General features: G+C 35.0%; 1 protein-coding gene across 4 annotated transcripts in view; it reads right to left on the bottom strand.

Annotated features, from left to right (window-relative positions):
- LOC111059008 (uncharacterized protein DDB_G0287625) overlaps positions 1-14248 on the bottom strand; it is a 255554-nt gene extending 241306 nt beyond the window's left edge. The window contains exons 1-2 of one of the 4 annotated variants that reach the window (XM_039441624.1): positions 13933-14245; positions 12476-12507 (exon numbers count right to left, since the gene is read on the bottom strand). Coding sequence is in view for 2 of the 4 variants with exons in the window: in XM_039441621.1 (XP_039297555.1) it covers positions 13933-13940 (8 nt within the window). In the remaining 2 variants the exon portion in view is untranslated. Of the gene's footprint in view, positions 1-12475; positions 12508-13932 lie in introns of all 4 variants that reach the window. The other 3 variants (XM_039441621.1, XM_039441622.1, XM_039441623.1) reach the window with 3 other exon arrangements.
- Between the last annotated feature and the right edge of the window lie 1983 nt (positions 14249-16231).

Below are 16231 nucleotides of genomic sequence, written 5' to 3' on the forward strand. Positions count from 1 at the left end.
CCACACCCCGTCATCCAGCCACAATAACCCTCTCACAACTTGATAACACTATCTATTAATAGATGTTGCATAACGCAAATTAATCGTCCATTACCATAGAAATCGGCCATTTTTCAGCAGATCGTTCGTTGAACTTTTATTGTGGGGTATGATTGAGATTGATTGAGTATGATCAGTACCGCAGTATGTTTGCTAATGATCGGACACTTGGTTGCTATGACAAACTCGTAACATAAATTGAAATTTTCTGCTCTTGAATTAATATTTTCGGTTTTGTTTGCATTGTTTTGATGAGTTCTTGCTGGGAGATCGATTTCTCATCGCACAGATTATGCCCTACACTCGGTTCTACCGTTGTAAGGGTGTCTGCTCTTGTTACCTTTGTTCTTGTTAGCTCTGCTAACACAGTCACTACCAGGCTTTACTGTCACGATTATCTTACTTCAACACTTCAAGACTCTACTGTCTTTTCAATCAATGTAGCTCCTTCTATATATCCTCAAACCTTGTAAATTCAAATTATTAGAACGTTTTTGCTATACATTTCCATTACATGATTTATTTCCATTCTAGACTATGCCCTGAAGTTCATGGTACGGTGTACCCTGGATAAACCGTGGAGTGAAGCGACCCTGCAAGCTTATGTAGTTTGTTATGCTCAACAAGAATAAGTAGCCTATAAACTGAGTTGCATTTCCATTGCAATGACCTATATATATTATACTATTGCTCAAATCATTGGAATTTTTCAAGTGCCGATAAATAGATTAAGCTACAAATCTCAAATGCATGGGATTCGGCACCCCTTATATAATAGCGGCTCAGGTTTTATTTGATGTAGAAGAACTGGAAGGAGATACATCACTTAACTGGAAAATATAGATCGCATAGTCCATCATATTGTATATAGTCCGTAAAGCGTATTGTTTATTACCGTGCTGTTTTATGTAACGGTTTATTGTCATAAACCAGGTAAGAATAAAGTTTAGATCTCAACTTGGAACTTGCTTCCAACTTACGAATCTGACTCGGAAATATTTATTACGTCATTGTTGGACCCCATACAGGAGACAAACTCTTCATAGTATGTTTGAAATGAAATATGTTGCAGTTCCATCGACAGCATAATACTAGTCAACATCTTAATACTTGATAATAAATGCACAAAATATCAAAGCGTTTCATGATATTCTGACGTAGAAAATATTACGACAATCCTATAAATACCTCATAACTCTTCCAAAATACTATTGACAAAAGGATTCTTCTCTTTAGTAGGTATTAAACTACCGGTGCACTCAAATTGTTATCTGTATATTATTGGTACATTAAATATTGGTTAATTAATGATATTCTAGAATGATAATGGCTTCCCTTTTTTATTCTTTTCAATTTGCTTTGTTGCATGTGTGAAGAATAAAAATTAATTGAGTATAACTTTAATAGGATTGGAAGATTAGATAATTTCCAAGATTGAGCCTTGAAATAATTATATCATACCAAAAATAACAAGTATATATTGATAGTTGTTCAGTTATCTGCATATTTTTTCAACTGAGAAGTTGTGATTTTCCCTCTCACAGAGCTTTGGGTCGCGGGTTTTCCATGGGTAGAATAACGATAGAAATTCATAAACTCTTAAACTGTTATTCATGTTATGAGGAACTCAATCCCTTCTGTCAGGATAACTCATGGCAGGTTTGAAGTAAGAAAGTAAATATCTACATTGAAAAGTTTAAAACTCTCTTGTTTTCAAAATTAAACCTGAAGAATGTTTTGACTTCAACCACAATAACTATCATCGTATGGGAAAAGTAATAGGAACATAGTTCTAGTTTGGAGATCATCGTGATGGAATTATCAAGAGAACTCAACTCTACCGGATAATCGATAACTTATTTCCAAAAACTTATCTGCGAAACCTTTTTCCAACTACGAGAGGGTCAGAGCATGGGGGCATTGAGTTATTTTATAGGGAGCGTTTGGGATAAAACTAGAATATTCCACATTATAAGGCGGAGTGGGACTTTTAGGTTCTCTCTACCACTCAACCTTGGGATCTTGAAATCATGTACATCTGAGCGTATACATCGATCGTTTACTTTTTGCCTTTAACCGAACTGTGTTACCTGCATTGTTTGGGATACAATATTGTAGTAAGTTTAGTGACCATAGAGTTTTTGATAGCTATTGAGAATGTTACTCGTACCCTAACAGTTTTATAACTGCACAGTACGATGTGATTATTAGTGTGTTTCTTGAAATGATAATTAATATTATATTAATGTCAGGACAGCAGCAAAACATTCAACCCATTGCTCTTGAGGACGTATTGTATGGTAAGAGATGTTGTGGTATATTAATCTCTAATATTATAAACTAATCTCTCAATATTATTGTTCTTAAGAGAATAGCATTCAGTGAAAAACAAATTGGCATCAGGATGTGGATTGTGGAAATACATCAGGTGAAGTGCAGAACAATAGGACTGTAGAAAGAGTATTCATGAGAACGGCTCTGCCGCTGAGGTCGAACAGAATAGTGTCAGGGCTGCTCACTGCTCAGTGCTCAGCTATAGTGCGCCTACTACTCACATTGCTAAACTACTGATACACGCATTCTACACCACATACTGAAATATTTTCCATAGCATATTGAAAAGTTTTAATCTTAATATGGAAACACTAAACAGCAAACACTCCTTGAAAAATGAACTAGAATTGTATAAAAGTTGAGTGTGACTTTTGACGTAGATGTTTTAAGAACATTTTCCTAAACACTTTCCAGTTCCACATGATAATCTAGATTATTTCTCTTCAACAATAAATCATATTCTTTGCAACCATCTCTTATCCATCATGAACTCTTACCACCATGGATCTCATGATATCTGAATTAAAGCTTATTTCTTCAGATCACACAAATAGTTGAGATGTGAAAACGATTTCTGAGATTCCAATACGACTAATCACATTTTGCATTAGGACTTTAACTGAAGAATGATAGCATCATTATGGCATTCCTCAATACTCATCAAGCTCGAACTACCACGAGTTTTGTAGAAAATGTTGTCGAGAAAGGAAGAGTGCCTAAGTGCCTATTGCGAGCACTTACATACAAACGCTGGAAGGTCCAGTCGAATAATTACAGTCGTAATAGTCATTAACTATCATCACAAACACTAGAAATTATAATATAAATAGCCGTTTCTTAAGAGACTCTTGGAAATTTCAAATTGTGTTAATTGAGTAGTTTGAAAATCCAGTGAATCACACATTGGCCAGCCAATGATAAATGATTATGAATAATTTGGAAAATCCTGCGAGGAAGAAGGAATAGGAAGGCGCAAGGTCCTTTCCTCTACAAATAACAAGGTTATCATATAAAAGCTAAATACTTTCTGAAAAGGAAATTTGAAGTGGAATAGAGAAAATAAGAAGAATGTTATGACAAGGACTCTTATAACGAGGTGAACGTCAATGACCAGACGTACTCAAAAAGTTGAATTTCATGAATGTAATGAGAGTTGGGAATTATTATATTTCGGAAGAAGAACTCCCTGCCTAAGTAAAGTCTCAAGTCCCTCTTCTATCTGATGAAATATTACTATGACACCTCAAATAATTCCAAGCCCCCTAGAAAGCATTAAGAATACTGTATTTTCAACTTTGTAAAATGTCAAAGCGTAGTTTGTGTTGTATCTCCTGCCTACATGTGGGCATCTCTGATGGACGCTCTACAACTCTGAAACATCTCTGAGGACGTCACTAAAATTTACTTCGAGGGCAGGAAGTGGTAGAAATTTTAAAGCAAATTAAGAAGGGGCTGTTATCATTGCGATGAATAAGAACGATTTTGAGTCACAAAAAATATTCAAAATTATTCTTCATGAGTATGATTCTTAGAACGCTTGTTTTTTTTTTGAAAAGGAACTATAAATATTTTTTTGAGTGCGTAATTGAAGACTGTCTTCTATTTAAGAGACATTCATGGTGTTCTTGGGAGTAGATTGTGTATTTGCGACTTCTTGGGAGTAGATTTATTCAATTCCCTTCAAAGGAACGCTGATCAGTAATAGCTGTAAGCTACCCATGTAAACTTTTATTAGCTGTTTTTAATAACTTTTCAAAGCTGCTTTCATGGAGAAAACGAATGGAAGGCTAACACTAACATTTGCAGCTCAACTTCAGTCAGTAGATTTTCACCAAAACATTTTTTTAGCTTTAATAAACAAATTTGAAAGAGGTCGACTTGTATGTTGTAGATTTTTGTTCAAAAATGGGCAGTGCCGCTGGCAGATGCCACTTGAACTCAATGCCGTAATAATATAGACAAAGTCCAACTATTGCTGGCCAGTGACGAGGCTAGTCCAGTGAGAGGACTGACGACAAACAGTCGTCGTAACTTCCGTTACAGTTACAAAAAAGGCCGTTACCGGATATCTTAGCACTGCTTGTATCATTTAATCATGTTAGCAGCCTTCAAAGGACTCGGCAGAGAAGTATGGCAAACACTGCATATTAAAAAGCAACTCCCTTGTACCATATATTCAGTACACAAAAATGTGACTGCAGTACACATCAATCTGAATAGACGATAATCTATTTTATGTAAACTGGAAAAACAATGATCAATAATTCACAATCCTGTATTATTAAATAGTATCAAATGATGAAAAAAGGTTTCTCTGGCTTTGCAATTTTCTCAGACTACGGTGAGTATTATAAGGAATAATAATTATTGTAATAAGAACCATCTTCATCCGGCAGATATGTTGAACTTGGAGCTAATATCTGATTATCAAACCATGCACATGCACACTAATTTTTCACTCTCTATTATTTATTTTTTGCTATTTAGATAGTGGCACCTGTTAAAGCTGGATTCCCTATCAGTGCATCAGTGTCGGCGTCCGGTTCAGTGGACATATTCTTCCCATAAGTTCAACTTCTACATGATCCTTCTGTAAGATCGGTCGAGCGAGTATGAAGAGTGCCATTAGACTCATAGAAAAATATTTTCACTGAACAGAAGTGGATGTGTGGATCCAGCTTTTTATGATTGAAAATTATTCAGTGAAAGCTTCATCAATGAAGTCGGTTGGTAGACTTCTGACTCCTTAGGTTTCACCAAAATATCTCTCCGTCTCTTCCTACCAATTATCGAGTTGCTAGACCTCGATAGCTGAAATTTCCTTGCATGCATTTCCTTTTCAATAATAATCAATTATTGTTTCATAAAAGTATGTTAACACATGAATAAATATATAATTACTGTTTCATAAAGTTTTAAATAGAATCAACGCTTTAACAATCGAATTTATTAAATTTGATAGAGTTGGAGTGATGTTACCGCGAAAATTAATGTATGAAATACCGTAATTGTTCAATTGAAACGAACAACATCTGATTCCATAGAAAAATAGAGTTCCCATTTGTCATTGCTCTATTATTTGTATGAGAGAACATTTCCCGAGTAGCTTTATTAGTTAATCCTTATTTCATTTCACCATCGCATCATTCTATCAATATCATACAACTTTCTACTTTTTGATTAGAATATTCATCTTATCTTAGCTTTCACGATTTGAATTCGCTACCGTAATATGAATAATTATAAAAATAATATAATAATCATAGATGATAATGAAGCAAGTCAGATAAAAGAGTACCATGCTAATATAATCGTACCAGACGAATAAATGGTCTAATGAGACCAAGTAGGCCTACCTAACCTTTCACCTCACCTCTTCAGGCAATAGATTTCGAGTGAGGCGTTACACGTTACGCGTTACACCGTGTCATGAGTTGCTGGCCAGGAAACGTAAGTATCAAGCAACATGACCCGGAGCTACACATTTTTTACGCCCATATCGAATTGTCTTATTCTAAATTATTCGAATTATCTTATTCTCTATATTGTGCTCTGAAATATCGTAAATTGTTCAATGTATACTATTCAAGTTTATAAAATATATATTATATAAGCAATTAATAATATGGATGTATCTATTGAAATTTATTATTCAGGAATGAGATCTTGGAATGAATTTCTAAGAATGAGATCGTACCTTAATTCTTATTGATTCTAGAGTTATTGAAGAAATTATTTGCAACTGTGCACCCAAGATTTCCATCGTGTCGGGGGGGGGGGGGGGGGGTTAAATTAGGGTTTCATTGAGTGTCACTTGCATGTCATTGAGAACAGAGTTGCAGAACGTGAAATGTGGAAAAATCAGAGATTGGACCAGTAATAATCTTATACTTGTAGGAAGGACATCTTGTAATTTTTTAAGTGAATGCATTGCTGAGAAAATCTTTCTACATGTTTTATTGACTTGCTCTGACCAGTCGAGGTTTTATCCATGATGATGCCTAGGTTTTTCACTGAGCTGCAGTAGGGGATCACATTATCATCAACAGTTATTTTATGTATCGAGTTGAAGTCGATATTGTTTACTAAGCGTGAGTAACCAATAATTATGGGTTGTATTTGGTTGGGTTGAGTCTGAGGCCGTTTCGTCTTGTCCATTCCACTATTGATCTTATGTCTTGATTCATTTTCTGCACGGTTTCATTTAGTTTAGTGATAGGACAACTTGCATGAATTTGAAGGTCATCTACATATGCATGGAAACTGGAAAATTTTATAGAAGAGGGGAGATCATTTGCATACAGAGTAAAAAGAAGAGGGCGTAAAATTGGACCTTGAGGAACACCATGTGAAACATTTAACCAATTCGACCTGTTCTCTCCAAGAGAGACACATTGTTCCCTATCTGTAAGATATGAATTAAACCAAACTATAGATTGATGACTAAAACCAAGAATAGCTAATTTTTTTAGAAGAACTTTGTGATCAACAGTATCAAATGCTTTACGAAAGTCAAGAAGAGTCAAGATTGTACATTTTCTTTGATCCATTGCTAACCTAATATCATCAGTGACACGTGGAAGAGCAGTTTCTGTTGAATGAGATTTACGAAAACCAGACTGAAAGTTATGAAGCTTCTTTTTCTGCTCAAGGAACTCAGTAACTTGTGCATGTACAAGTCTTTCAAGTACTTTCGATAGTGCTGATAATATACTGATAGGTCTGAGGTCTTCAAATCTATTTGGAGATGGAACTTTATTCAAAGAACGAACTAGATCAGCCTTCCAACTTTCAGGAAAAGATCCGTTCTCAAGAGACTTATTGAAAATGAATGAGATAGTTGGTAGAACAGCAAAGAGCATTTTCTTGATAAATTTCATTGAAATTTTGTCAGCCCCAGTGGCATTGCTATGAATATGCTGGATTGCTCTGAAAGCTTCTAATTCTGAAATTGGATGGAAATAGAACTGATCTTCTAATGGATCTTCTAATGGGGGGAGAGAGAATAGGATTTTGGGCCTGAAGATTCTAATAATACGTCATGACTAACTAGTCCAAAACGGCGCCTCGTCGCGCCGCCCCACCAACCTAGTGCACGGTCCTTCCATTTTCCGCTCTCCTGCGCGTGCACTAGGTCTGTGGGGCTAGTTAGTTTTGGACTAGTTAGTCGTGACGTAGACTTGTCAATTGTGATTTGAATTAAGACATAGTTGTTGAAGTTAGAGTTCTAATTTGAAAATTAAAATTACTCTTCAAATATTAACATACTCTGTCGCTTCAACATCTTAAATATGCTTATATGAATCCAAATTCATGATACATTATTATTTTAGATACAGAGTTTGAAAAGAAAATAAATGACAGAAACCGCACATTGATATAATTATCAAGCCATATCATTTTGTAGATGTAAAAGTTGTGAATTATGCAATGGATTATAACTCGCTCAAGACCTGTTTCATTGTAATCTTTGAAAACCGCAACTTTCAATAATACAGAGCTGATTAAAATTCTGAAAACAGCTGAATACTTCTCTTACAAGAATAATATTTAACAGTAGGTGTTATTGGGGATCCTATTTGAAATAAAAATTACTCTACAAATATTAACTTACTCTATCGCTTCAACATCTTGAATATACTCATATGGATCCAAATTCATGATACATTATTTCGATACAGTGTTTCAAAAGAAAATAAATGTCGGAAACCGTACATTAATATATCAAGTCATATCATTTTGTAGATGTAAAAGTTGTGAATTATGTTGTATCATTATCCAGCTGAAATCATGTGTCAGAGCTTGTGATAGCTCTCAAATTGCCTCAGCTGATGTTATGAATGAATAAATGGAAAAACTGTAGAACGATTGATTGCATGCAATAAATTCTTCAGATGACTAAATTATAAATCATAACAATTCTTTCTTATGCACTTTCAATGTTATTTTTCCTGAAAAAGGACGAAGAAGTTTGTAGTGTGTCAATTTTGTTGTCCAACGAACTTGTCTTGGTCGAAGAATACGTGTTCAAACTTTGAAGCTGATTGATCAATCCTTTCTGAAGAATTTATTGTAGAACATACAATCAGACGGACGACTTTCGCCTTCAGTAGATCAAAAGTGAGAACTCGATAACGCTCGTTCAATAACCAGTAATTTTTTTTATTTATTTATTTATTCTATTCATCTACAACACACAAAAATACAATGAGAAAAAGCAATATACAACAAAACCATTACAACAACTATGGTTATATAGCCTGGCCATGTTCGAAAGAAACAGAGCTCGGAAACAGCCGAGCCCTCACGAAGTTACCCGAGCGCGGAATTTTTCCGACCTGACCTCCGTGCACTAGGAGCGTGGCGCGACGCTGTTCCGACCCCAAAAAGTCCAGAGACTTTTCGAGCTGCGCGCCGCGCCGCGCTCCTAGTGCACGGAGTTACACTTGATCACATGTATTTAATTCCAGGTCGGACATTCTCCGCGCCGCTCCACCAACCTAGTGCACGCTCTACTTTATACCCCTAATAATAAACTCGGTGATAATTAGAAATGTTGAAGAATAATGTATTGCTTTTGGGAGTTTTAGTTTTTTTCCGTTTTTTGTTATTAAAAAGAGCGACTAGCAGTCAAATGTCTTCAATAAATGAAATTATTCACTAAAAGAATAAATCATTAAATCAAAAATCAAATGAATCATTTAATTATAAATCAATGAATGAGTAAATGAATTATTCACTTTCTTTCTTCCTTTTGGCAGGTCCGCCGAAACTAGACACAATAGAACAGTTTAAAATATACACCTGATTGGGTGTAGCAATAGACAATGTATATTACATGAACAAACCAACTTCAAATCCCCACATTCTCTTTGATTACCTTCTCAGCCATAACAAACCCAATAGACACCAATATGCTGTACCGTACTAAAAAGTGTCATCCAAACCTTCAACAACCAGGAAGATGGCGGACCTGCCGAAAGATCTTGTTGTCACAGAAGTGGATAAATTCATCTATTGAAAAAATTGTCTGCTAGTAGTTCTATTTAATTGTAAGCAGTTGGTGATGGAAAACAACATTGAAGAAGTAATTTTTTCATTATACTGTTGCTGGTGTAGCATAGAACTTCCGGGCCTGACTAGCAGTCGAATCGAGTATACAGTAGCCTACCTGTACGAGTATAAAGGCCTATAGTAGCCGACCATGGATGACAAATAACATGATGATGTTTGATAATAATCTGAATGCATTGGTTTTGTATTGCTTCACCATGCGTTCCTTCATGCTTGGGCCGATCTATTGCCCAACCGATCCAGCCAATAGACTAGGCCTATACATCATGCACCACATTCAGACATGTTTCCACGTTATCGATTTGAAGCTTATTCAGTAAATGTACTGCGTTATATATTATGTAAATCACAATCTGTTATACAACCGAGTTACAAACCTATCAGTATCTAGTTGCACGTTATACAACTTAACGGTGAATGTGATTGACTAGCATCTTGGAGGTAGTAATAATCATATTTGTGAAAGTGATCCTGGTTTATTCCATTCAAGGGCAACTTCAATTCAAGGTTTTGAGTTCCAAAGGAAACTGATCAAGCGGCCAGTCTTGACTAGCTGCTATTAATTATTACTTATGTGTTAGAGATCGCGCAGAGGTGGGTAAGATTGGGCGTACTCGTCATTATGATTTTATTCCAAGGCTATAATTCGCGTGATATTAACACCAACTCAGTTACTAGTCATGTAAGGACCTCCCACACCAATGTATCATCCTTATTCATAGGATCAGAATGAATAACGAATCAAGTGAAATGCTAGCAATAAGCTCAATTCTGACGGGACTCAAATATTTTTTCCTTCACCTATTATCTTCTTATTATTTCACTCTCTGCAAATTAATACTTAAAACAAAATGTTTATATTTTTAAGGTACTACTCTATAACTTAGGATTGGAAGTAACATAATTCAAATGGCATGAGATAAACAACATTTCTATACAGAAACTGGAGATATATAAAAACTTTGTGACTGTCCATTGCCAATGTTTACGACAGTAAAATTTATTTATTCAACTCTTTCAAATGTAGGTACATATTAAGTTAATATAGTGTGCATCAAAGCATCAACTATGCTTTGGGACAGTTTGCTATTTCAGCTTTCCAGCAGCGACATAATTTATACAAGTAGTATGAAGTACGGTATAAACCCGTGCTTTGCAACCAATGCTTTGCTGTATTAACAGTTTCTCTCAATAAGAAGACAGTATCTACATGTTACCATTATAATGAGTTTTACTGCATTATTGGTTAACTTTTTTGTTCTCCAATTTGTTTATTTCATTCAAAATTTTTATCTGAATTTACATAGACATATATAGTGTCATATATATATATATATACATATATATACTAAAATAATAATAAAACTAAATAATATATATCCATACTAATATAAACAGAGCAAAAGCGTTCAAAACGGCTTCAGCTGAGGTAATAAGGTAGAATATGGATTTTAGAATGTGGATTCTGTCCACATCTTTTTACTGAGTGGAAACTGGTTATTGTGGGCGAGAGGAGAAAGGGGGATCAGGTGAGTGACCTTGAGTGTTGCACTGATTCTGTGCCCAATCTAGCTGTTGTGAAACCTTAAACCTTTTTACATAATAAATTTACCGAATTCCACGACTAAAGCCACTAGTGACGTTTGAAGTGTATTCTCTTGAAGATCATTCCAGTAGAAGATTAAAAGATTTACTGTCACTTCACAGAAAGTCCAAGGACTACCTGACATCATCAAATGTGAAATTTAACGGATGAGCAGCGTGAGGTTGGTTTCAAATTAATATGTAAAGAACAGACTGATACTGATCGTAAAGTTTGGCATGAGGAGATGGAGAGAGACTTGGATCACAGCCAGCATTTGGAACATAGCTGGTGTAGGTGATAGCTGCTCTATACTGATGGAGGTGGAGTGGATTACGTGCAGGACTGACCACAACTTATTCCAGCGCTACTCAGTTGAGAGAAACCATGAACAAAATATTTGTCTAAATGGAACACGGGGCTAGATTTTTATAGAGAAAAAGCTCCATTTATGGACGAGACTCTGCATAAATAAACTTTTACGTGACTTTGCACTTTTACGTTACTTTTACACTAGCCCTAGAAGCGGAAGTCGTTTAAAAATGGAAGACTGGGTTATCTAGAAATCAAAAAATGAAAATCTTATGGAGTTTAAGAAATTCTGAAAGTGAACGATAAAAATATCCGGAAAACTGAAAAACTTTAATATAGGGCTCTATAGCCCTCACTATAGGGTTTACACCTTGAGGGCTATAAACATAAACCTCACTTTAGGGCTATACAGCATGTTGTGGAAAAGGTAATAAACAGATAAGTTGAAAAGTTAAAATGTCTGAGGAATTTCCCAAACTAATAAATTCAGGATTTCCTCTTATCTCCAGAAAGTTGAAGGTAAGTCGTCTCAATTACTTTTTTTAGAATTTGTGAAAAGTGTCCCTGATCAGGGAGGGACATTTTCAAGTAGCTCAGAAGTGCCTCAGGGTCGAAACTTGGGACCTCTATTGATTTTGCTTTAAATGACAATTCCATTTGTATGAAAAATAGCAACTGTGTAATATATTATTACATGAATATTATTGACATATTATATTATTGATATAAACTTTCACTCAATATACAGAGATTGAAATAGATGGTTTTCACAAAGCTGCTGACACCTGGTGCTTTCAACTGTTCACCTAATGGTAAATTAGTAACTAACTTGAGGTTTTTTTAATTGAGTATTTGGGCATTTTTCATCAAATCCTCACTCAAATTGAAGGAGCTTGCTAATAATATTGTAAGTTCCAATAAGATGTTAGGCTTCTTGATAAGAAATGTTAGGCATTTCAAAGATATTAACTTGGGCTTATCAAGTTATCAAGATGTTGAAAGTTACGCAAGAAAACTAGTCAGGAGTAGTGTTTTAAGTTGTAATTCCCCTATACAATCAAATATGTTAATATTAGTTTACTAGATTTGCTTTTTCATGCTTTCAGTCACTTTGTAGACAGTGATTCTTCTTACCTCTCATATACTTCCTTCTTGAAACACAGTCTCTAAAAAATTAAAAAATTTCTATAAAACTTTCGTACTGATACAGCTTTAATAAAAGATTATTACCGTGTCACTTTGTTGGCTTGTAATCACGTACTTCGTTTGAACAAAATGGGTTTTTCATTTTTTTTCATAAGCTTCATCAGAAATTATTTTATTCAATTCTACAATAAAGACCTAGACTATGAAATGCTCACTGGATGAAACTACACACTAGAGATGTTGAACCTCTCAAAACTAAATCGATTAATACGGAAAACTCGTTCCGGTATTCGGTTTTCAGATTTAGTTCAGGCCTACAAAAACGTATGTACTGGCACAATCTCTACATTTCACAAGTACATACTATAGTCTTCATAAAGGTGTAGAAAAATCTCAATCTATATTTACTGATTCATAAATGACAGACATACTGTCAAAGAATACTTAGGAATGAAAAAACAACTTAGCCCTTACATGTTCAATAAGCTCATTACACATGTGAGTAATAGAAGAGATTGGTTATTACTCGATTGGAGATTAGATATTATCATTCTCTACTCTATGATAATAGTGATTTAAATTATGCAATGGAATGGAAACATTCTTTGTTAGGCAATGATGTGGAATATATAGTCGTATCTACTTGTACTTGTATCAACATTGATATAAGTAAGTATTTGTTAGAGCAAATAAATTATCATTATTCAAAGAAACTTTTGTCAAGGCAAGAAATCATTGTCGACAGAGAACAATTTATTTTTCTGAATTTATTTTGTGGAAGATTTATATTTTTAAATATGTATTGATTCAAATACCATGTAGTTAGTTGATTCGTGTAACAGTAATATCCATTCAATGAGCTCAGGTAATGAGAACAGCTAACTATTTTTGAGTAGATCTCTACTCTATTACTAATCACCTATTGAAGGACTATCAATAAAATAATTATTTTTATTATCCTACTGAGAGTGAGAGTGGACAATGATGGAACATTGTTTTCCAGACGTGGGTTTCTCAAAAAGGTGAGCCTTCAGTAAAGACTCAACCTCTACGATATTGAATTTGATGGAAGACTGGTACAACTGTTAACACTAGAATCAACAACATATTCAAAACATCTTACCTACGCTCATATTTTGTGAGAGACTCTAATGTAAGGAATGTAAATGTAACTAATATCAGGGAGTATTGTAGATAAAAACAATAATAAGTGATGTAGATAGGAATTATCTTAGTGTAATTTATTACATACTTATTGAGATAGTTTCGTGAAATAATCTATCATCATTGTGAGTGGATTACGAGAGGATACGATGATATTTTGCAGAATAATCAGAAAATTGTTAAAAGTCAGCAGGCTACTCGCTGCTGTTGAAACATAACTCACGTTCAAAATTGGCAAAATATTGTATAAATTCTTATTCACTTGCTCACTTGCAACTTACGTTTGCATGAACTGTGGACTGGAGCCAGATCACCTGTAATAGATAACACTGCAAATCACTAAATCACTAAAACGGTCGCACTACTTGAATAACACAGGACAGCATATTCACGCCAGTGTAACGGCGGACGACTGACGACTGGCGCAGCACTCTCACCTTTTGACTTGCACACCAGTTGCCAGTTACCAGTTACCTCCACCTCAGATCAGCGGACAACACCTCAGCAGAAGAAAGTGGATTGCCGACACAGGCTTAGAACGCAGACCGAAGACTAAAGAGCAAGCGAGGCTCGTATACAAGACGCGACAACTTGTTTCCGGCTTGCAACTATTGCCTCCAGTGATTTGATCAATGCAAGGTATTGGCAACACCTCCAAATAACTGCTTTGATCAGTATCAGTGTGTGTATTGCTCTGCAATGTGACAAGCTGCATTCAGTTCCAGCTCCCACCTCCCATCTCCCAAGTGAGGCAGTGTGTACTAACAAACTTGACAACTATTATGTAAGATAAACAGCAAAAAAAAATCATTAGCCCGAGGGGTGTGGTATGCTGTGCTCTGCAAGCTCACGATCTGTTGAAAGCTTCTTAGAGAACACTATTACGGTACATTATTTTTCTGGAACATTATTTGAAGCTTTCTAAGAGTACACTACACTATTTATCAGTAGCTCCAACAATTTTTTTAAAGTTTTTATGGTAGCAGAAGCGCTATTCAGATGAAAAAATTAGGGATAATTCCACGTTAGCACATTTTATTAGAACATTCTATTAGAGTTGAATAACACTAAATCAATCTAGAAAAATATGAGTGTACTAGGGATATTTTAATAGAAACTGCCTATGAAAAATCCTGAAGCTGAATACAAATTCTGCTTCTGTATTATATATAAATTATTGTTTATTTTGTCAGTAACGAATGCATCTAGTGACATTTGTTCAAATTGAAACTCTATTTTATTTTTAGTATTTCTGACACCTACTCGCCTTGCATCCTCCGTTGTACCCAGTATTGTAATCGTGCTATCAGGTTGTTTTGATATGGCTCATGTATAATAATTTATATTTTTGTCGATGTTGATCATATAGACCGTGATTTAGGTTATGATTCAAGTTATGTTATCAGTCTATATGATCAACAGACAGAAATATAAATTATTTAACATTTAATAAATGATAAAATGTTATGTAGGGGTGCCCACATGAGGAGGGAGGAGACGCAGACTGCGTCCTTAATATTCTTGGGAGGGGGTTCAAAAAATATTATTGGGGGTCCCGAAAAGAGATCCGGTTTTTAAAATAGCGATATCTTTTTTTGCGAATTCCACGATCTATCCATGTGAATTATAATAAATAATTTTTACTCAATTATGGAGAAAATGCTATTATCCAATACAGACACTTCGGTATTAGACTAGTAGTATGTAGGCTAACTTAATTACTACGGTGTTATCGTCTCTCGGATATTATTTTTTGTAATATTATTAGCTTGAAAATATCAGTGCTCTTCTGACACTGTATTATGATTTTCAAAATTGATCATCTAGTTCGTTGCGAGCACTCATTATGTTTATAGAGATAGATTAGAAATCGTATAAAGAAATATCTGATGAATAAGAATAATTAATAACTCCATGATAGCATCTTAATTATTCACATCTCTGCCTTTTTTGTAATCTTCAATTATCAAAAATGAATGAATAAATAATATCAAAGGAATCTAGTTCACTTCCTAAGCATGGTTTGAAATTATATTAAACTAGCCGGTAGGTTCGCTTCGCTCGCCTTATCCGTCTAGCAAGGGGAATGTATCCGCCCACGTATCCCCAGCTGAATCATCCAGAGATGAGAACAACAGACTCGCTTCGCTCGCCCTCAATCTTCATTTGAGCTTGCTTCCTTCCGTCGAATAGTCAAATACAGACTTCAATTATCCGTTGACTGTGACCACGTAGGAACACGCTGATTTCATTTGCATCGCTGGCGACCTTTTGAAGTTCCTCTATAAAAAATGATATTAATATAAATATGATTTCCAACATCAAGTGATGAAGATATATTGTATTTCAGTCTAGTTCTTTGAAACAAAGAATGCACAGATCTTACATATTAATTTCACTCTCTTATATTCCAATCCACTTGAAATTTCTAGAAAAATTTATTGAAAACTAAAAAAAAAGGAACCCTTGAGAGGAGCACCGCCATTACCCAAGCAGAACTTGTGTATGGAGTTGAGACTTCCAAGTTCCGTCATCCCTGAAAACTTTGACAGAATCTTGAAGCTCTCTCTAGAATAGCTG

Source organism: Nilaparvata lugens, chromosome X, assembly GCF_014356525.2.
Source record: "Nilaparvata lugens isolate BPH chromosome X, ASM1435652v1, whole genome shotgun sequence".
Taxonomy (NCBI): domain Eukaryota; kingdom Metazoa; phylum Arthropoda; class Insecta; order Hemiptera; family Delphacidae; genus Nilaparvata; species Nilaparvata lugens.